Source organism: Triplophysa rosa, linkage group LG1 (genome assembly GCF_024868665.1).
Source record: "Triplophysa rosa linkage group LG1, Trosa_1v2, whole genome shotgun sequence".
Classification (NCBI taxonomy): Eukaryota; Metazoa; Chordata; class Actinopteri; order Cypriniformes; family Nemacheilidae; genus Triplophysa; species Triplophysa rosa.
In genome coordinates this window covers 7,834,544-7,857,334 of record NC_079890.1, presented here as the reverse complement: position 1 = coordinate 7,857,334, position 22,791 = coordinate 7,834,544, and the positions used below count along the sequence as shown (strand labels likewise).

Here is a 22,791-nt window from a genome sequence, read left to right as displayed (position 1 = left end):
TAAAAAAATAATAATAACTATAATTAATCCCTAGTTAGGGTTAGGGTTAGGGTTAGGGTTAGGGTAGTCTTCAGTGGTGTTAGAGGATCGGGGCAACTTTAAACACTGAACTCATGATACGGGATGGCATCACTTACAAAAAAAGGGTTACAGTGCACAGACCTTTTCTCCCTCCACAAAAAAAAGTGTAATTTTGAGGACAAGCCCCCAATTATGTTACATATTCCAACATAACATAGTTGAGGAGACATGCAAAGACTTGTTCAAGTTAATTATTTTATTAAAGAATTCGATTTTGAACAATGGGAAAGAGAAAAGTTAAAACAAAGTAGCTGCTAATTCGGCCCATGTCTGCTTCCTGGAGGCCATCTTAATCCTGCGCCATTTCAGGTGTAGGTCAAGGAAAAACCTATTTATCATTGTGTAAACGTGACTTTAGACTATACCATACAGATCTTAAATGTGATGTTACAAGATTACCCCATCACCCCCCTTCTGACATTACAATAACCCAATCTTGGGTGTGTTTGATAACTGGAAATCTTGTCATGTTTGGGGAAACTGGCTTGCATTTGATTTACGAAACACCCATAATGTAGTCATTATCTTTTCAGTTGACCGACATCCCCAAGACAAATGTTTCCCTAATTCCCTGGTATGTCAGCTTTAAATAAATATTTTGTTGAGTTAAAAAAAATTGTAGTAGACAAAGTAGACAGTCATAATCCATTATTACAATTTATGTTGCATCCAAACCACCAGGGAAGATATTCTATGATTCTTTGCTTGCTTGTGCATACAGTGTCCAAGCATAAAAACATGACATTTTTAGTTTTTAAGTGTAATGCACCGCAACAACCAAGTGACAGTTTGGGAACCTGTGAGAGCTGTAGTCAAAAAGCGGAGTAGCCAATGGACGGACCGCCCACTATATATGATAAATATTCCGAACGAGTTATTACAGAAACAATTTATTAAAGTATTGTTTTTGTCGTCTTTGTTCCCACCACTTTTCAAAACAAAGTTACGCCACTGTTATAATACCATTTATCTTGGCTCATCCAAGCATTAGAATAGGAGTCAATGGAGAGTGAGATTTTGAAGCTCCAAAAAGTGCATCCATCAATCAAAGAACTGCTCGACACGGCTACATGGGGTTAATAAAGGCCTTCTGAAGTGAATCGATGTATTTGTTTAAGAGAAATATCCATATTTACTACTTTATTAACGATAAAGTCTAACTTCCATTATCCGTCGGTCGCACATTCACGAGAGGGTTGACGTTCCTGAAAATGACGCAGACGCAGAACTTACTTCGTAAATTCCGGTGACGAACAGCCACTAAACTTTGCACAGATTTTCAGACTTATCTGAGGAAGTGTTCTATATCTTTCCTAAGGATCAGATTTACGGTTTTCCTAAAAAATCTGATTAAATGTCCCAAAAAATCCCATAGATTTACTATAGCCCTTTTCACACAACAATGTTGGTAAATTACTGGTAATGTAATTCCTGGTAGATTTATGGTAAATACAAAAATGTGATGTTCACACAAGCAACGGTAAGACAGCGTTCATACAGCGGTCCCAAAATACCAGTAATATTATGTCATTAAGCGGAAGTTTCTTTATAAATAGTTGCGCTACAACCAGAGTTTTGTATACGGGGTATGATTTTATATCCAAATGAACACAGTGTTGTTGATGTTTGGATCATACACTTGCTCTTGGTGCATGGGGGACATAAGCAGTTCGGCAAAACATGAGAAAGTGTTTGGTACTGTGTTTTGAACAACTTCAATGCAGAAATGTGAAAAAGAGATACACAGCGCAGATGTTTAGCTGATAATGTTTACTTTCAAATTTAAACTGTCAACTCTCAAACATATAGACGGTTTCAAAGCAACAACATAATCAAACGTTACTGCGCATATGCAGATTTTTGGACTGCCCTTAACTTCCGACTCACATGTGCAACTAATAGAGTGCCTGTAGATTATTTCTAATAACACGCAAAAGAAACCGAGAAGAATCATTACTTGGCTAAACTTGCCTCTCCAATATTTTAAATTTAGTCTGCGATACCAGGCTCAACTGCTAGATGTCAATGTCCCATACTGTTTCTTTAAAGGTCCGGTTGAACGCTCAGTTTCTGCCAATCTCATATTAATCTTGACCTCCTATAGAGTAGTATTGCATACTTCGTGTCTTCGAAGATATCTTCGTATCATTCCATTATCTCTGCATAACTGTTGATTCACTATAAGTTTGTGTTGTTTACATTATGCACATGCAGATTGCCAACAAAACACAGACATATGACTTAGTTTCACTTACCACATGCGGTTCATGTCCGGCATCTTTTAGCCCTGGGACCGCACCATCTATCAGTTTCAAACGATCTGCAAATCCAGCATTATATCCACCGTCCATCACTGAAATGCCGTGAACAAACAAACACACCTCAACTTCTGTCACTATCGCAAGAGTAACGAGCTGCAGCTTCAGGTCCACAGGTCCGAAGCCAATCTTGATGCAGCGCAGCCAATCTTGATGGTTAGCGGGTCTTTCTATTGATCGTCATGGGCGGGCTATTTCTTTCGCTTTTCCAGGAGAATTGCCCAATAAGGGACTAAGAAAAGTTGTTACGTAACAGATTTTCATGTTCGAAAAAAACTTTCCGAAACCTATACAGGGTTTTTCCTGGCTCAAAATGAGGAGGAGGTGGTGCCATCCTGATCTTGTACACACACACGTAGGCCTTTTCAGCCCACAATAGCCCAACTGAATTAACCAGTCTTTCTAAATGAGCAAAGCTCATTCACATCTTGCATTCTCTGTGGTTCACTTTAAATGTGGTTCAAGGATCTCTTATATTCGCTAGTGACTGAAAAGTTCAATAGTTTAAATGAATCGGTTCAAATGAGTCATTCGTGTGTGAGTCGTTCTAAATGCAATGTGCGTTCATACTGGCGAACTCGCTGTGTACAGTATACGCTGATTCAATGATCCAACTGCACAGCTAAAGACATTACAATGATGTACGTCATGTTAATTTAATAAATTTCAAGAAATTAAACGTACTTGGATGCAAAACCGTGAAACACAGGCTGGCTCTTGTTCTGCAACTCTTTTTAGAGCCTCAGTGTGCTTATAACAAAACAGCGCCTTCACTGTGGCGTAATGTCGCAACTGCAGTTACAAATGACAGTCTGTTAAATGCACGCAGCATTTCTTGTGAAGACTCGCAACATAATTTTGGCGATAGCCTGAGGCAGCACAACATTTGATGAAGGCGGCTGCCTCCAATTTCTCTATGCAGGAAAAACCCTGCTATACGAACCTTGGGGGGAGTGTATTGAGCACAGAAATGCTACATAATACGTCCAACTCGTTTTTTGACAAGTTGATCATGTTAAGCATGAAAAGCCAGCACGTTAAACATTGTAAAGAAGTCAGAATGCATGAAACAGCGTTAAATCACCCCTTTAAATTTCAGCAGGACAATGCAAAACCACATACTGGCAGCTATTACAACTGCATGGCTTCATAGTAGAAGAGTCCGGGTGCTGAATTGGCCTGCCTGCAGCTCACCTGTAGAAAACATTTGACGCATAATTAAACGAAAAATACGCCAAAGATGACCACAAACTCTGGAAACCTATATCAGGCAAGAATGGGACCAAATTCCAACACCAAAACTCCAGAAACTGGTAAACTCGATTAGGGATGTGGCGGTGATGAAATTTTCCCACCGGTTAATCGACGTGTAAAAACACTGGTTGTACCGGTGACACCGGGGGTGAGGGGTTTGCTGTGGGGTGGTCGAAGATGCGGCTGTGCACATGACGCATTTTTAAAATAGCGGCAGTTTGGGAACGGCAATTGCTTTAATTAATGGTGGGTTCAATATCTTTCTTAATAAAAACACACACAAAAAAAAAGTACAATGACATTTGCTTATATTAAACACAGACCTTAAAAAATGAATAATCACAGCACACATAGAGCAAAAAAATTATAAAAAATAAAAATAAAAAACATTTACAAAAAAAACAAGCAATCACAGCACACATTGTGCAACAAATAAATAAATAAATATGAAACTAATAAGAAGGGAATACGAAATAAAAAATGTTGTTAAATAAATAAGAAACGAATAAGAAAGGAATACGAAACAAAAAACGTTTACGTTAAATAAATAAATAAGAAACGAATATGTTTGTTATGTTGCTTATTCTTTACCAGAAAAGCCTCCGCCATCTTCTTGTCAGTCAGCACTTCGCTCTCCTCAGATGATGAATAAAATCTAACTTGTTCTGCTTACGCTGAATGCAGCAGTATTTGACTAAACTAAGTGATTTATTACTATAAAAATTAAAAATGACAGTCGGGGGTCGCGGTGGACAAGTGATGTAATCGGTAGGCGGGTGGACACTGTGTATCATCGGTGACACCGACTATCGCAACAAGCCTAACCTCGATGGCCAGATGTCTTCAAACTTCAAAAGAAGAGGAGATGGTACACCATGGTAAACATGCCCCTGTGCCAATTTTTTTGAGACCTGTAGCAGGCATCAAATTTGAAATGAGATAATTTTGTGCATAAAATTAAAAAAATTCTCAGTTTAAACATTTGTTATGTTCTCTATGTTCAGTTGTTAATACAATATTGGCTCATGTGATTTGAAAGTCTTTTAGTTCTCATTTTATTCAAATTTAAAAACCGTCCCAACATTTCCGGAATTCGGGTTGTAATATTAAAGGCAGGATGGGTGATCCTGTCCAGAAACATTTTTTGTCATGTTGGTTGGAAATCTCTTTACATTCTGATAGCAATCAAGAAGTATAGTGGTCAAATAATATTTTTATAATTATTTATCGTCTGTGAAAAGCATAGGACCAAAAACGTTGAAACTGGCCGAACGCTGTGACTGGTCATGTGTACATTTTCAGCCAACGTATTTTGCATACCACTGCACACCCTGTTCACGCAAACATCATACGTCATCAGTGCGCTCACGTCCGCTGGGTCAATGTAGAGAGAATGGCAGACAATCAGCAACAATCAAACTTTCTTGCTGAACCGACAACAAGTAAATCTACAAAACGAAAGTCCGTTTTTGAAAAAGCAGTGACGAAAAAAACGTCTGGGTCATGAAAGAGGAAAAACTCGAATTAACATCGGCTCAGCTTTTACACGATGGAGACAGCTCCGGCAGGCAAAGGATCTGAAAGACGATACCATGGTTGCTCTCTTTCTTTTGGACAGGAATGTCGAGAGGAATTTAATTCATGTGTTTGGCGGAGGCGTGTCTTTTGACAGCGAATCGCATAGAGGGTGGGATTATGATTTCTGTGCTAGGAGGCTAAAGTTAGCACCTTTCCAAATCAACCACCCCACCTTTAACATAAATTAAATAAAATATAAATAGTTACAGTGCCTTGCAAAAGTGTTCACACTCCTTCATTTTATTCACATTTTGTTATGTTGCTGCCTTATCTTAAACTACTTTAAATGATTTTTTTACATTAATCTACACTCCATGCACAATAATGTCAAAACAAAAAACTGATTTGTGAGCTGTAACTTTGCAAATTTATTAAAAATAATAATAATAATAAATACATTGCATAAGTATTCATACCCTTAACTCAGTAGTTGGTTAAAGCACCTTTACAGTCTCAAATCTTTTTGGGTATGATGTGACAAGCTTTACACATCTGCATTTGGCATTTTCTGACATTCTTCTCCTAAGATCCTCTCAAACTCTGTCTGGTTGGATGGAGATCATCAGTAGACAGACATTTTCAGGTTTATGCAGAGATGTTCAGTTGGGTTCAAGCCCAAGCACTAACTGGGCCAATCAAGGACATTGACAGAGTTCTCCATAAGCCACTCTTGCATTGTTTTAGCTTTGTGCTTAGGATCATTGTCATGTTGGAGAATGAACCTTCTGCCCTGTCCGAGGTTCTGAATGTTCTGGTCTAGGTTTTCATAATCAGTGGTGGAGTGTTGCAGTGATGTTTGTCCTTCTGCAAGTTTCTCCCATATCCATATATGATCATGGAGCTCAACCAGAGTGATCATCAGCTTCTTGGTCACCGCTCTAACCAAGACCCTTTGTCATAGATGGCTCAGTTTGGACAGGAGGTCAGCTCAAGTAAGAGATCTGGTGGTTCCAAACCTCTTTCATTAAGGATTAATGGAGACTACATGCTTCTGTGAACCTTCAATACAGCAGATTGTTTTTCAGAAGTCTTCCCCAGATCTGTGTCTTGATACAATCCTGTCTAAGAGCTCTACTGGCAGTTCTTTTGACCTCATGTCTTGGATTTACTTGCATTTTCAGCTGTTGCACCTTTTATTGAGAGGTATGTGCCGCTCCAAATCATACTTATTCAATTGAATTAGCCACAGGTTAACTCCAATCGAAGTCTAGAAACATCAACAAGCAAAACTAATGCTTCCGAGTTCTGAGAGTGTCCCAGAAAAGGGTATGAATACTTATGCAATGTACTTATTTCAGTTTTTAATTTTTAATACATTTGCAAAGTTGTCACAAATCTGTTTTTCTTTGTCATTATTGCGCATGGAGTGTAGATTAATGTATTTTTTAAAAGTAGTTTAAGATAAGGCAGCAACATAACAAAATGTGAATAAAATGAAGAGGAATGAATACTTTTGCAAGGCACTGTATATTATTAGACACTAGCCAGACCGATAAACAAACACAGACCGGAAGTAAACTGCAGTCCAGGTGTGCACGTCCAATGGAACCGTCTATACACACTCACACAGTAAGTCTATCACAATCTACATTTGTTCCACTCTACACTATTTCAAACTTTTAGACTAGGCTTTCTCAAGCCAACATAAAGTTTGATATGACTTTCTGTCTTCTGCAGATCACAAAAGAAGATTTTTTAAAGAAGTAAGATAGTAACCAAAAACCGTTGGTCCCTATTCACTTCTATTGTATGGACACTAAACCAATGCAAGTGAATGGGGACCATCGGTTTTCTTTGACCAACATTTCAAAATATCTTCTTTTGTGTTTGAATTGTCAAGAGGGTGAATAAATGATGACAGAATGTTCATTTTGGGGTGAAATATCCCTTTGAAGGCATGAACACCCCTAAACTGCGGTCGCCTTGAGTGCACTAGCGCTATATGTCGGCAGACTAACCATGGGGATATCAGTGCCGGTGTGACACATTTTTTTAATGTTATTTTGGTATAACGCTGATAGCATTGACATAAGGACCTGCTGGGGTTTGTGCTTTAAACTCAAAACCATATGATGCTTCCAATGAAGACATGATATTACAGCTTCCCTTTGTATCAAAACAGCCAATGTTATACAATAATTCTTTAATACGTCTTCAGGGCTCAACGCTAAGGATTTTTTCTACTGGCCCGGTCGGGCAAATGATTCCAATTTTTACTGGCCCTGCCAAAATTTGCACTGGCCCCACCACCAACAAATATTAAATAATATCTAGTTATTAAAAAAAAAAATTAACCTATGAAATGTTAATAAATAAGGGTTTGATACCATAAAAACTATTAGCCTAGAACTCAAAATTTTAAATATTGTTGAAGACAACTAATCAGTAAGTAATAAAATAAGATCAAGTAATCAAAGTATGTGCAATAGCACAAATAAATGTAATAAAGCAAACATACAAATAATCAGAGCATTTCAGTTTTAGGTTGGTCTAATAGTAGTAGTTATCAGGTACATAAATTAAATAATGTATTAAACATAAGATTGATTCAACCTTACTAAAGTTATAATTTAATTAGGCAGTCCTTTATGTCGTTATTATTGTCATTCCACTGTGCAGATAGGCTTCTCTGCCATATCGCTTATAAAAGCCCTGTAAAAATGAGAATTTTCCCCTTCAGTGAAAAAACAGGTCCAGATAATAACAGAGATGACTCTGAGTTAAGCTGGTTGGAACACAGTTGGGCTGCCAAAATTCTGAAATGTGTCTAACAGCTGTAGAGGTAATGTTTGTGTGTGTTTTATTCTTTACCAGGATCTCAGGGGTCTAGAAGAGGAACTCAGAGTAAGTTGTCTTTTGCAATGGAACCTAAATTTATTTTATTTATTACATTTATTTTATTTAAATTATTTGCTAATTTATTTTAAATATTTGGTATTACTTAAACTATCTTTAAACTTATTTAAAACGATATTTCACCAAAGAATGAAAATTCTTCACCCTCAAGTCGTTCCACAACTGTAAAACATTTGTTCATCTTTGGAACACAAATAAGGATCGTTTTCATGTGGTCTGAGAGCTATATGACTAACCCATAGACAGCAACACAACTTTCACTCAAAGCACATGTTACAGACACCGTTAGTCCATGTGAATACAGTGGTTCAACCTTCATTTTATTAAGTGACAAGAATACTTTTTGTACGCAATAAAACAAAAATGATGACTTTAAACAACAATTTCCTCTCTTCCATGTCAGATTACGTAAAGCAATTATTACCAGAGCTTCTCAGTGATTTTAGTCCCATCCGAATGTGCCATGTCAGTAATCATTACGGACAATGTCAGTAAAGATTATGGCGACTTCTACCTTCTGTAAAAAGGTCCGGGAAAATTACCTCAAGTAATACTAATCCCATGCGAATAGACCAGTCGTAAATACATAAATACACCGCCTTTTTCTGTAGTTTTCCACATTTTTTTTCTAATTATGGACGCACTTGACAGAATTTTCATACTTTTGAAAACTAACCCTTTAAACATATTAAGTAGAATGTTAGTTTAACATTTATTAATAATTATGAATAAAAACTTAAATTGTAGGACTATGTGTAAGCATGATGTTGATCACTTTTTCTCATCATGTCTTTATCTCTGAACTGTCACACCCTTTGAATTTTGCCTGTAGGTCAGTCCATTAAGATGTTTATTCGTGGGAGACCCATTACCATGTACATTCCCTCAAACATTCCAAAGTATGAGGAGCTGAAAATGGATCTTCCCTCACAGAAATTGGAACTGGACTGGGTGTATCCTAAATAAAATTTGCTAACACTTTTGGTTGTATAGTTAACATTAGTGAATTGGCTAACATTACAAAATGTTGGAAACAATGAACATTACGTTGACAAAAAAAAACTATATTGCTCATTGTTAGTTCATGTTAGCTAATGCATTTATCTTATCTTATCTTGTTAATATTATCATGTTAACAAATACAACCTAAGAGTGTTCTTATGAAGTCTTTTACCATAGTTACTATATAACGTAACCACTTAAATAAAATATAAATGTTGATTAAGTTATTATAATTCATTTTAAGTGTCTTGTGTTACAGTGTAAATATATATTTAAGTACTGAGTAATAATATTGAACTACATGTACTTACTATAGGGTTAGGATTAGGGTGTGGTTCAGGGTTAGTTACATGTAATTATGCAAAATTTATAGTAAATATGTAAATACATGTAACATGTAACAAGGGCACCATAAAATAAAGTGTTGCCATATTTTTTAAATAAATATTACAAAATATTGTGTTTGATTTCATAACCATAGTTTACTTTTTTATATTGTTTATGAGAAGCATAAATGCTTTATACTGTATTTTTCATTTCCAAATTTGTGGGCCGAAGATGAGAACACTATTTTCTCTTAAACCAAACATTTCCTAAACATTGTATTGCCTACAATGCCAAACAGTAATTTAGATTTACCTGTTTTGTAATGAATATTTATCAGCAAATGTTCCTTGACCCTTTTATTTTAGCTATGGTTACAGGGGGAGGGACTGTCGAGCTAATTTTTACTTTTTACCCTCTGGGGAGGCTGTTTATTTTATTGCCTGTGTTGTGGTTTTGTACCATATCAGCAACCAAACACAACGACATTATCGTAAACACACAGACTGTGTACGATGGTGAGTTTCAATAAATATTTAAAGAAATAGTTCACCCAGAAATGAAAAATTTGAAATTTACTCACCTACATGCCATCCTAGATCACGTATCTCCTCACTAATCATTTGATATTTTGTCATGAGACAGACAAGAAGTTAAAATATTGTTTTCTCTCATAACCATATCATTTGGTGTTTTAATGAAAGATGCATGTTGTTTGTTTGTGTTATGGGAAAAAGGTATGTCAAATACATCTGGGCTGGAATGAGGTTGAATAATTATGAGAGTTTTAATTTTAAGATGAACTATTCCTTGATTTGTTTTTCTTATTTTTATATGCTCGTAATTATTCCTACTTCTTTGGAAATAGTCTCGCCATCCACCCAGACAAGGTGCGTGTAGCATCTGGACAGACAGCAGGGGTGGACAAAGATGGCAAGGTGGGATACATGTATAAATAGATATCATTCCACTGATGTAACAATGATGTGATGTAGTATATAACCTTCAGTATTAAACTGTGGACAACACACTGATTGTGTTACAAACATTTACTGTAAGTTTTTACCAACAAATATTAATTAATTGTATGTATGTTTATGTGTAATTGTGTATATCAGCCTCTACAGCCATTTGTACACATTTGGGACTCCAAAACGCTAGTTACACTGCAGCAGATTGGCCTCGGGACTTTTGAGCGGGGTGTAGGATCTGTAGCATTTTCCAATGCAGTGAGTATTGCCTCCCAGTTTTTATTATTTATATAAATCACAGCAGGCAGATGGATTATTTCTTCTATAAAAATAATAATAAGAATACTTTTTTAACTAACACAGTATACCTAATCTATTCTGTAGTCCAAGCAAAAACTTTTTGCTCTGGGGAACATTACATTAAGCATTTTTTTTTATTTTAGGATGCAGGAACATTCCTATGTGTGATTGATGACTCGAATGAGCACATGCTTTCGTTATGGGACTGGAATAAAAACACAAAGCATGCTGAGGTCAAGGTGTGTTCAATACATGCACACAGTTTGTTTCACTGTGTTTGTGAGGCCATCTCATAGACCTTTCATACTATTAGAGATTAGGGATGTGCACGAATGTTTGAATATTTTAATATTTGATCCACAATAACTATTTGAATATTAAACGTGCTATTTGAATATTCATATTTTTCATAAGAATAAAACTGTGTCACTACAAGGTTAAGTTACTGCTACAGAAGACCTTAGAGTTGTCACGTCTTATTTAACGCTTCTTCACTTCATCTGTAATGATTTTATAATATACAGAAAATATAAAAAATAATATGTATGTGTTCCTAAATCTTTGTTCACTCAGATCGCAAGCTAGTGCAAATATTTTAAGTTTACACACCGGAACCCCGGATCGCGTGTTATGCTCGTCTCACATCACCATATTAAAATGTTTCAAAACTGGTGAGCCACAGAATTCGTTAACATTACTTACATTAGGTATAAAAATACCAACGTAATATTAAATTATTAACAATAATTCATATATTACCATAAATTGTTCGGAGCGGTTGTTCTTAGTAAATTCATATTCAATATAAAATATATTAAGTAATGCTAATTTCAACAACTTGAAACATAAAAATGTACATTTCACTGCAACTAATGTTAATGAATATAAGAATATTAATATAAGACTGGCACCTTTTTCCATACCTAAAAGCCTGAATTTTCCTTCTAGAAGTTCAAATAGGGTTGTCGCCTTCAAGTTACTAAATAAATTCGTAGGCTAAATAAATTCGCACGGCTGCTTTTTTTGTTTAACAAAATTCCTTACCTTGTGATTCCTTACCTTTGTTGAAATAAATAGGCCTACCTTATTTATTGATGCAAATACAATGCAAAGCTAAACAAGACAGACACTGACCGTGAACAACAAAGAAAACAATATTTATATGCGGTGCTGATCAGCAGGTAATATCTTCCTCAGATGACGGTCACGTAATAAACAGGGAAACAAGCACTATAATGGCTCCGTCTTTGTTGCGGGGTATTTTTTAGGATCTTAACAGTCGCCAAGTCAGATATTCTTGTCAGTTCTGGGTTTTGTTACCGGGAGTTAGAGAACAGCAGCGCGTTTTCTCCGCTGTCGGCTTGTTGAACAGATTTTCACCAGAGTAAAATAGACCTATATGCTTGTTTTTCTTATCAAGAACATGTAAAACAAAATAAACAAGAAAACCATTTATTACAGACTGTCAATATACGTTGCGTTTTGTTCGTTTTGTTTTGTCTGTTTTATTTTTGTATTATACCGTTCCACGCAGGTTTAAATGCAGTTTTTTATGTATTTTTCCATTTTTTTATTTTTTTCAACATTAAAAAACCTATATACAGGATATAATATTAATGCGTTATGAATATTTAATGATAATTATAAGCTTGATGTGAAATTGTGACTTAATAAAAACGTAACAAATTACGTCATTATTAACTTAATTTAAAAAAACGAATATGAAATTATTGAAAAATGCCCATCCGTATTAGAGATGCACCAATCGACCAGCCAGGCATCGGAATCGGACGATTTTCTGCATGATCATACTGGACTGGTGATCAGCCCGTACAGGGTAGTTCTCACGTCTTGCCGATTCCAAGCCGATCTTTTTGTTGCCAGTGGTTCAGGCAATGTCATGACAGCCATCAGTAAACTCAAAGCCGCAGGTAAACTTGGAAAAGTATGTAAATGTGCTGTTTTTGATTCTAGTAGTTCTTTTACTGCTCAGTCACCTTCAGGAATGCTAATGGCAATGCTAAACTCTGACACTTAGTCGTTCACTATGTGTAAAACAAATGTAAAGTCGTTCTAACTCGTTTGCCTATCTTACGTTAAAACTATTGTAATCTGCAGAAACAGGCCTACTGCTGGAGTACTGTAGTACTTTACATTTGTCAGACATTATCTTGAATAAACCCAGAAAATCTGACTTAAAAGACATGTTAAATGAGGATAAACGACCATAAAATGGTTTCATGGTTGCAATGATTGTTTGTTGAATGCCTTAATTGGCTACAGTAAGGTACAGTTACAGGTTGTTGTGTGACCCAGAACAATAGACAAGCATTATACACAAAAACTTTATTGACATAAAAAAATGTTAATATAAATTTATGTTACTATAAAATTCTATAAAAAATGTCATATTACTGTCAGCATTTGCAGAAAAAAATGACAAAAAGTAGAGAAACTTTCAGTTGACAAAAAGGTCCAATTGTACATCTCACTTATATCTACAAACAATGTTTTTGACACCTAATAAATCCACTCAACTGATTGCCTGGCTATTCATTTCTAAAGCCAAGTTTCTGCTCATCTCTGTTCTTCTTAAAAAGCAATCAAGTCATTTCCTTTATCTTTGCTCTGTTCAGACAAAAATGGCACTAGCAATCCAACTTTCTCTTCGTTCTTGACCTCTTTACCATGTTAACTATACTCTCCCGCTGCCTCCTCCTGTTTTTCCTTGTCTTCTGCAGCTTCAGTCTTCTCGCCATTCTTGTTCTCTTTTCTCTTATTTGCCCTCTCCTGTTACGGTTTGGTCGGGTCATCACCTGGCACGGGGATTGTTTTGTTTTTTGTCGAGCACATGGCTGACACCGAGCTTCGGCCGGCCTCGTGCTTGTGTCTGCGTCATTTGCCCCACCCTCGTGTTTTCGTATGACTTCTCTTGCACTGGTGTTTTTCCACTCCGTGCTCACACGCCTGTTGGCTCTTCACTCGTTAGACTTCATCATTCCCTTAATTACTCCACACCTGATTATGATCTCCTCGTTACGTTCTCTTTATAATTCCCTCTGTGTTTGTTGTCCAGTGTCTGTTCGTTGTGGATTATTCTGCCCCAGACTGCCCCAGGAGTAGCTGCGGCTTGCCTGTAGAAGCCTTATACTAAACCTGTTGTCAAGTTGGTCTACCTTAGCCAAGTCTTGTCTAGTCTTGTCTCAGTTTTATAGCACTTACCTTCCTTGCCTTCCTCGCTCTGTCTTCTGTTCTGTTCCCTTCAGCAGCTTGCTTTGGCGCTCCGGTCAGTGGTCATTTCAACGGAAGGATTCCTCGTGGGTGGACTCTCCAGCAACTCCATCAGGCACAGCCTTTCCCCTCTCTGTCTACGCGGACTCCGAGTCGAGTGAGGTCACCAGGCGCTACCGCCCAACTCTCAGTACCGGCAGCCTATCCTCGACTCTCTGCGCTGACTTTTGATTCCTCCGGAGGGATACGCTTGCAACCTGTTTTTTGTTACTTTTCTCCCTGTCTTCGTCAGAATAATAAAGACTCTGTTTTTTCCCCCCGCACTTGGGTCTCCCGTGGTTCTGTCATGACATCTCCCTCAGATCAATGCTGGAATAGTCATCCGAAGAGTCATCCCTAATGTCATGATTTTCTTGTTCTTATTCTACCTCTGCTTGGCTTTCATTCTGTTTTTCATTATCGACATCTTTCTCATCTTTTCCTTCATTATCTTCTAGGTGCTCCTCTTCTTCATGGAGTTAATTAATAATAATTAATTATTTATTTATTTAATTAGTCCACCTTCAGCGACCATTAAGTGATGGATACCATACTGTCCATTTGTGTCTTTATTTAGTTTCTTATAGAAGAACACTAGAGCCAGAACAAGTATAAGCCATATGAAGAGGAGGGCAATGACAATTGCATTTTTAAAACGTCAAGTTAAGACAAATGTCTTAATGAAAAACAAACAAAACACTAGATGTTCATGAATATGTTCCAATATATTTAAAAAATTTATTAGTAGAAAGATAATGTACAATAAGTAAAGTGAGAAAAAAAGTGGAAGATGTCATCCTTAAATTGTGCTCTCTGATTGTCCCATGATGGACCAAAAACAACAATGTGAGTCTAATAAAAATTACCATTATTATTAGAAAAATTACATTACACACAGTTACGTCTGCCTGTTGCCTCCCACTGGCTCTACTATACAGGTTAAATTAATAATTATTTAACCATCAGAGACTGGGCTAGTGTATTTTTTTATGTCAAGTCAAGTCAACATTATTTATATAGCGCTTTTTACATAAAACATATTGACTATAAGCAAAACATTTAAAGCACACATTTAACATAAGGGAGAGAGAAACACTGTTCAAATATTAAACAGACTATAAATTCCTATATGTAATATTAATTAAGTAAAACTTTAAAATAAATAAATAAAGCAGCCCCCCGGCCAGGCAAACAGTGCAAAACAGTATGCAAATGGTGGCGAGGAACCCAAAACTCCAATGGAGAAAAAACACCCTCAGGAGAACCCAGGCCCAACCAGGGGATTCCAGTTCCCCTCTGGCAAAAGCTGCAACCTCTGCACAAGCTCGACAGTGCTTGCACAACTAGCTAAATAAAAATAAATTTAGTAATAAGGTAAATTATAGGTTTAAGATTATCATTAATAATCTAGTAGCAGTTGAAATTTTGTAGTGAAGAAGTATCAAGTCGCCACGTCCTTCTTTATCCAGCTCGATCATCTCAGCTCTTGTCAGGTCGCCGCTTCCCATTCTCCACTCTACCATCAGGTCTGGGCATGATTTAGGTCTTAATTCATGGCCCCTTTAAACTGACAAGAGTGTGTCTGCCTCCCGGACAGTGCAGGGAAGACTGTTCCAAAGTTTATGAGCTAGATAGGAAAAGGATCTACCACCTGCACTTGATTTTGAAATTCTAGGTATTACCAGCTGACCGGACGCCTGAGAGCGTAGTGCACGTGAAGGACTGTAAGACAAGAGAAGTTCACTCAGGTACTGAGGAGCTAAACCATGTAAGGCTTTATAGGTAATAAGCAAGATTTTAAAGTTAATGCGATGCTTAATAGGTAACCAGTGCAAGGTTGACAGAATCAAGCTAATATGCTCATATTTATTTTACGTGTTAGAACTCGAGCTGCCACGTTTTTGACCAGTTGGAGTTTTTGTAATAAGCCTGCAGGGCAACCACCTAATAGTGCATTACAGTAATCTAGTCTTGATGTCATGAATGCATGAATTAATTTCTATGCATCTGATAGTGATAGCATATGACGTAGTTTAGATATATTCTTAAAATGGAAAAATGCAATTTTACAGGTGTTGGTGACATGGCTCTCAAATGACAGATTACTATCGAATAAAACGCCAAGCTTCTTTGCTGACTATGAGGGTTTTATGGAACATCCGTCAATAGATACTGTAAGTGGTGATGTGACAATAAAAGTGAGTTGAGCAGTATTCTTGGTTGTTACGTATGGTGGTTTTCGGTCCAATAAGTAACACTTCTGTTTTGTTCAAGTTCAGTATTAAAAAGTTGTTACTCATCCAGTTTTTATATCGATTATGCATTCCATTATTCGATTGAACTGCTGTGTTTCATGAAGCTTCGAGGAAATGTAAAGTTGAGTATCATCAGCATAACAGTGAAAGCTAACTCCGTGTCACTTTATTATATCTCCTAGAGGTAGCATGTATAATGCGAAGAGCAGAGGCCCTAAGACTGAGCGCTGTGGTACACCATACTGGACTTGCGATTTGCATGACACCTCATTGTTTATTGCTACAAATTGAAAACGGTCGGATAAATAAGATTTAAACCATTTCAAAGCTATTCCCTTAATGCCGACATAATTTTCGAGTCTATGTAGGAGTGTGCTGTGGTCAATGGTATCGAATGCAGCACTAAGGTCTAGCAGCACCAATAACGAGATACAACCTCGGTCAGACGCCAATAGCAGATCATTTGTAACTCTGATCAAAGCAGTCTCTGTACTGTGACATGCTCTAAATCCAGACTGGAATTCTTCATTGATGTCATTCCTTTGGAGGAAGCACAAATAGTGGGTTCGTGGAAAAAAGTCCTATTCAAATAAACTGCCATTTGCCGCATAGTGTTGCGACGGATCGTAGTGTGCAAAGCCGGCCCTGGAGCGCATATCTAAAGGGGAAGTGGGTGATTTCAGCTAACCCTGCGGTTAGTCACTTTCCTCGAATGCTGCCCCCGGATAAGGGGTGTGAGGACGCCACTGGGGGTGCCCTCGTGCCACGGTTCCCCCCTAGCCCCCTTAGCCCCCTTTCCACGAACGTCATATGTGTACACCACAGGTTTATCCTATGTCGATCGGCTTACCCACTTGTCCTCTATCCCCCTACGGATCCTTGATTCATTTATTTTCATGGGGATGACTACCAGGGTACTACCCACGGGTGCCAGAGTCCACCAACCCACTATTTGTCCACTGATCAACTATGGGTGGCAATTTGACCTTCGACCCCGCAGGGCCTTCGGTGGCCACGCCCCCGTACCACCAAACCACGTTTTGCCCGCTTCCCTACTACGTGTACCGGAAACTGCGTTTTGTCACTCGGGCACGACGTATGTTTGTCTGAGGGCGCGTGCCAGTCGATCCGTGTGGTTTTCGAAACAAAAAAATAATATTTACGCATTTTAAATGGTCGATCCTTGCCACGTCCACGAGGCGAATACGCCTGGCCCTTACCTTAGGCTGCACGTGGACAGGCGTGGCCGCTCGATCCATTTTCTAGTATCTTCTTACTGGAAAATGGAACGATCCATTTTCTAGTAAGTTTGCATTGCCTGTCCACTTGCGGTTTATATGTATGGTCCACGTGTATCATATTGGTGGAAATAATTGTTTTTTATAACATACGATCGTTTCTAAGTGTCAAAAACAACACGATTAAGTCAGAACTCTCTTTTAGAAACACGTAGGTCGCCGACAGCTTGTGACGTGTTCATTTTGGCCTAAAATCTGACATCTTATTTGTCGAAGGTCAGGGTGTAAACGAAGGCCCAGAAAACAAGGTTCCTAAGGTCGGAGGACTTCGAGCCTTTGCAGTGACCACCGTCGCGGACCCCCGAATCAGGCCCTGCAGTTTGGGGTCCGTGGCTCCTTCCTGAAGGGTTTAAAAGTGGATGACTACACAGCTAAAATCAGGCTTCGTCTCTAAGCGTCTTCCATTGAAATGAATGGGCTGGGAAAGCGATACATTAAAAAGGATATAAAATACTTGTGGAGGACCCAGGATTTTGCCCTTTCGGTATGTCGCTCGGGGGACCGCAACGCAAGTGCCCGTGAGGTTTCGGGACCGTCGGCCCCTCCGGCGGCCTTGTGGGAAAGTTCCTCGACCAGTTTATACGTATGGGCCACGTGTATCAAGTTGGTGGACAACCCGCTTATTAGCAAAACCGTGCCTTTATATTCATTTAAATGCATCAACGACCACATTATTCAGCGAGTGCACTTCATTAGACACACATATGTTAGCAACAACTGGTGGAATGCTCAGTTTGTCCTCGAATGTCAAATTAGGGTGGCCTGTTCACAAACCCCCTATCAAAAATGCATGGGCTTAGATGGTAGGTGGAAGCCCTTCCGTAGGGAAACGATAGGCCGAGGGGTCTGGACATTTTAGATTATTTTTGTCTAGAAACCCCCGATTTATCCCCCAAATGTCCAAAGTTCTTAGACCTTTCCTGAAAAATTCCCCATCCCCCAACACTAAACCTTCATGATGCTGTTGAGGGGTATGTGAGAGAGTGTGATTAATCTTGTGATTGGGTGCAAAAAACATTCCCTGTTCCTCTAGAGCGATGTGCTCTCGGTATGTCGTCGGGAGCCACCCGACGGGCCAGAATCTAGAATATGGGGCCCCTCGGACCTTTCTGCAAAATTCCTCGTGCAGTTTACGTGAATGGTTCTTCCATATGGGTGTCGTGGACAAGACCCCCGCTGGGCCGACCGCCCCGAAACCGGGACGCACGCGATCGTCTATTGCCCGCCAGTCGCGCGGAAAAGTCGGGTGACTTTACGGCTTTGTTTAGGGGTCAAAAGGTCAAATTAGGGAGAGCCTTCCACGAAGCGGTTAATGAAAACACATTGGCTTAGATGGTAGGTGGAAGCCCTTCCGTAGGGAAACGATAGGCCGAAGGGTCTCGATATTCTAGATTATTTTTGTCTAGAAGCCCCCGATGTATCCCCCAAATGTCCAAACTTCTTAGACCTTTCCTGAAAAATCTATCTCCCCAACACTAAACCTTCATGATGCTGTTGAGGGGTATATGAGAGAGAAGGCTGTTTGATTCATCTTGTGATTGGGTCCAAAAAAACATTCTCTTTTCCTCTAGAGCGATGTGCTCTCGGTATGTCGTCGGGAGCCACCCGACGGGCCAGAATCTGGAATATGGGGCCCCTCGGACCGTTCTAGAAAATTTCTCGTGCAGTTTATGTGAATGGTTCTTCCATAAGGGTGTCGTGGACAAGACCCCCGCTGGGCCGACCGCCCCGAAACCGAGATGCACGCGATCGTCTATTGCCCGCCGGTCGTGCGGAAAAGTCGGGTGACTTTACGGCTTTGTTTAGGGGTCAAAAGGTTCAATATGGGAAGGGGTTCCATGAAAATGTATGGCACGCAAAGACCTTTTCCGCAAAGGCCGCCGGGGGTCCGAGAGACCCCAAATCTCACAGGCACTTGCGCCACAATCCTACAAGCGACATAGTGAAAGGGCAAACGCGTGGGTGCCCAAAAAGTATTTTATATCATTTTTTATGTATCACTTTGCAACCCATTCATTTCAATGGATGACGATTGAAAATGAGGCCTTGACCATATAAAATGCTATCTTAATAGTCAAAATGAGCATCGAATGAGTCAATACCAACATATGTGCGTACAATAAAGTGTACTCATTGAATAATGTGCTTTTTGAAACATACAAATCAATATTTTTTTGTTAATAAGGACCAATCCATTTTCTAGTCTGTTTGCATTGCCCGTCCACCTGAGGTTTATGGTAATGGACCACGTGTATTAAGTTGGTGGACAACCATTTTTGGGGCATAATTTTGTCTTCTGCGAGTTGCTGCTAACATATGTATGTCTAATAGAGTGTACTAAGAGATCAACGAGGTTGTTGAATCATATAATTGATTATAAACGCCTGGGGAATCGAATAAACAAGAAAACTACAAAGGACTACAAACATGGCACAAAACCGGAAGTTATCCCCGTTTTTCGCCAAGTCATACAGGAAGTGACCACATGCAGTTTATAGGAATGGGAGAAACGTAGTGAGTTGGTGGAAATTGATTTTTTAGGCATAATTGAGCATTCTGTGAGCTGCTGCTAACATATGTATGTCTAATAAAGCGTACTAAGTGAATCATGTTGTTGTTTATGCATATAAATCATTATAAGGCCTTAGCTTTTCTTATGAGGGGTTTGTCCACCAACTTGATACGCGTGGCACATTCCTATAAACTGCAGGTGGAAATGACCACATGCAGTTTATAGGAATGGACCACGTGTATTAAGTTGGTGGACAACCATTTTTGGGGCATAATTTTGTCTTCTGCGAGTTGCTGCTAACATATGTATGTCTAATAGAGTGTACTAAGAGATCAATGAGGTTGTTGAATCATATAATTGATTGTAAACGGCTGGGGAATCAAATAAACAAGAAAACTACAAAGGACTACAAACATGGCACAAAACCGGAAGTTATCCCCGTTTTTCGCCAAGTCATACAGGAAGTGACCACATGCAGTTTATAGGAATGGGAGAAACGTAGTGAGTTGGTGGAAATTGATTTTTTAGGCATAATTGAGCATTATGTGAGCTGCTGCTAACATATGTATGTCTAATAAAGCGTACTAAGTGAATCATGTTGTTGTTTATGCATATAAATCATTATAAGGCCTTAGCTTTTCTTATGAGGGGTTTGTCCACCAACTTGATACGCGTGGCACATTCCTATAAACTGCAGGTGGAAATGACCACATGCAGTTTATAGGAATGGACCACGTGTATTAAGTTGGTGGACAACCATTTTTGGGGCATAATTTTGTCTTCTGCGAGTTGCTGCTAACATATGTATGTCTAATTGAGTGTATTAAGAGATCAATGAGGTTGTTGAATCATATAATTGATTGTAAACGGCTGGGGAATCAAATAAACAAGAAAACTACAAAGGACTACAAACATGGCACAAAACCGGAAGTTATCCCCGTTTTTCGCCAAGTCATACAGGAAGTGACCACATGCAGTTTATAGGAATGGGAGAAACGTAGTGAGTTGGTGGAAATTGATTTTTTAGGCATAATTGAGCATTATGTGAGCTGCTGCTAACATATGTATGTCTAATAAAGCGTACTAAGTGAATCATGTTGTTGTTTATGCATATAAATCATTATAAGGCCTTAGCTTTTCTTATGAGGGGTTTGTCCACCAACTTGATACGCGTGGCACATTCCTATAAACTGCAGGTGGAAATGACCACATGCAGTTTATAGGAATGGACCACGTGTATTAAGTTGGTGGACAACCATTTTTGGGGCATAATTTTGTCTTCTGCGAGTTGCTGCTAACATATGTATGTCTAATTGAGTGTATTAAGAGATCAATGAGGTTGTTGAATCATATAATTGATTGTAAACGGCTGGGGAATCAAATAAACAAGAAAACTACAAAGGACTACAAACATGGCACAAAACCGGAAGTTATCCCCGTTTTTCGCCAAGTCATACAGGAAGTGACCACATGCAGTTTATAGGAATGGGAGAAACGTAGTGAGTTGGTGGAAATTGATTTTTTAGGCATAATTGAGCATTATGTGAGCTGCTGCTAACATATGTATGTCTAATAAAGCGTACTAAGTGAATCATGTTGTTGTTTATGCATATAAATCATTATAAGGCCTTAGCTTTTCTTATGAGGGGTTTGTCCACCAACTTGATACGCGTGGCACATTCCTATAAACTGCAGGTGGAAATGACCACATGCAGTTTATAGGAATGGACCACGTGTATTAAGTTGGTGGACAACCATTTTTGGGGCATAATTTTGTCTTCTGCGAGTTGCTGCTAACATATGTATGTCTAATAGAGTGTACTAAGAGATCAACGAGGTTGCTGGATCATATAATTGATTATAAACGCCTGGGGAATCGAATAAACAAGAAAACTACAAAGGACTACAAACATGGCACAAAACCGGAAGTTATCCCCGTTTTTCGCCAAGTCATACAGGAAGTGACCACATGCAGTTTGTAGGAATGGGCCACGTGTATTAAGTTGATGGACAACACTTTTAGGGCATAATTGAGCATGCTGTGAGTTGTTGCTAACATATGTATGTCTAATAAAGCGTGCTAAGTGAATCATGTTGTTGTTTATGCATATAAATCATTATAAGGCCTTAGTTTTTCTTATGAGGGGTTTGTCCACCAACTTGATACGCGTGGCCCATTCTTATAAACTGTAGGTGGAAATGACCACATGCAGTTTATAGGAATGGGAGAAACGTAGTGAGTTGGTGGAAATACATTTTTTAGGCATAATTGAACATTGTGTGAGTTGCTGCTAACATATGTATGTCTAATAAAGTGTACTAATTGACTGACGTGGTCGTTAATGCATATAAACGATTTTAAAGTTACAATCTGAAAAAAGTAGTTGGTAAGTGGTCAAATAGTGCTTTGGTGGTACGGGGGGGGGGCGGGGCGACCCCCGGGGGTCGTGTGACCACTTTGGCAAACATAGTTGGTTAGCGGACCGATAGTGCTTTGGTGGTACAGGGGGCGTGTTTGGGGGCGTCGCCCGGCAGCAGAGGGACCAATCCGTGCGAGGCGTTGGGGTCCCGCGACCACCGGCCACGGATAGTGTGGTAGTGGGAGGAATATCGTGTTCGTGGTCTCCCGGGGGAAGCGCCAAAGGCCCACCCTGGGACTACGCGAATGGAAAAAGCCCCAGTGGCTTTAAGCTAGTGCGCCACACGATGGCCGAACGCCGAAGCGCAGCTGGGGGGCTCTTCGCTTGGCGCGCCTCCCGCCCGGACACCCTC

At 39.0% G+C, this 22,791-nt stretch overlaps 1 protein-coding gene across 4 annotated transcripts in view; it reads left to right on the top strand.

Moving 5' to 3' along the window:
• The window catches only part of eml3 (EMAP like 3), a 113,513-nt gene that overhangs the window by 53,261 nt on the left and 37,461 nt on the right, over positions 1–22,791 (top strand). For all 4 annotated transcript variants that reach the window (XM_057333836.1, XM_057333827.1, XM_057333811.1 and 1 more), the window contains 6 exons: positions 8,046–8,075; positions 8,920–9,040; positions 9,782–9,931; positions 10,282–10,351; positions 10,532–10,642; positions 10,828–10,923. In XM_057333836.1, coding sequence (XP_057189819.1) covers positions 8,046–8,075; positions 8,920–9,040; positions 9,782–9,931; positions 10,282–10,351; positions 10,532–10,642; positions 10,828–10,923 — 578 coding nt within the window. The remainder of the gene's footprint in view (positions 1–8,045; positions 8,076–8,919; positions 9,041–9,781; positions 9,932–10,281; positions 10,352–10,531; positions 10,643–10,827; positions 10,924–22,791) is intronic.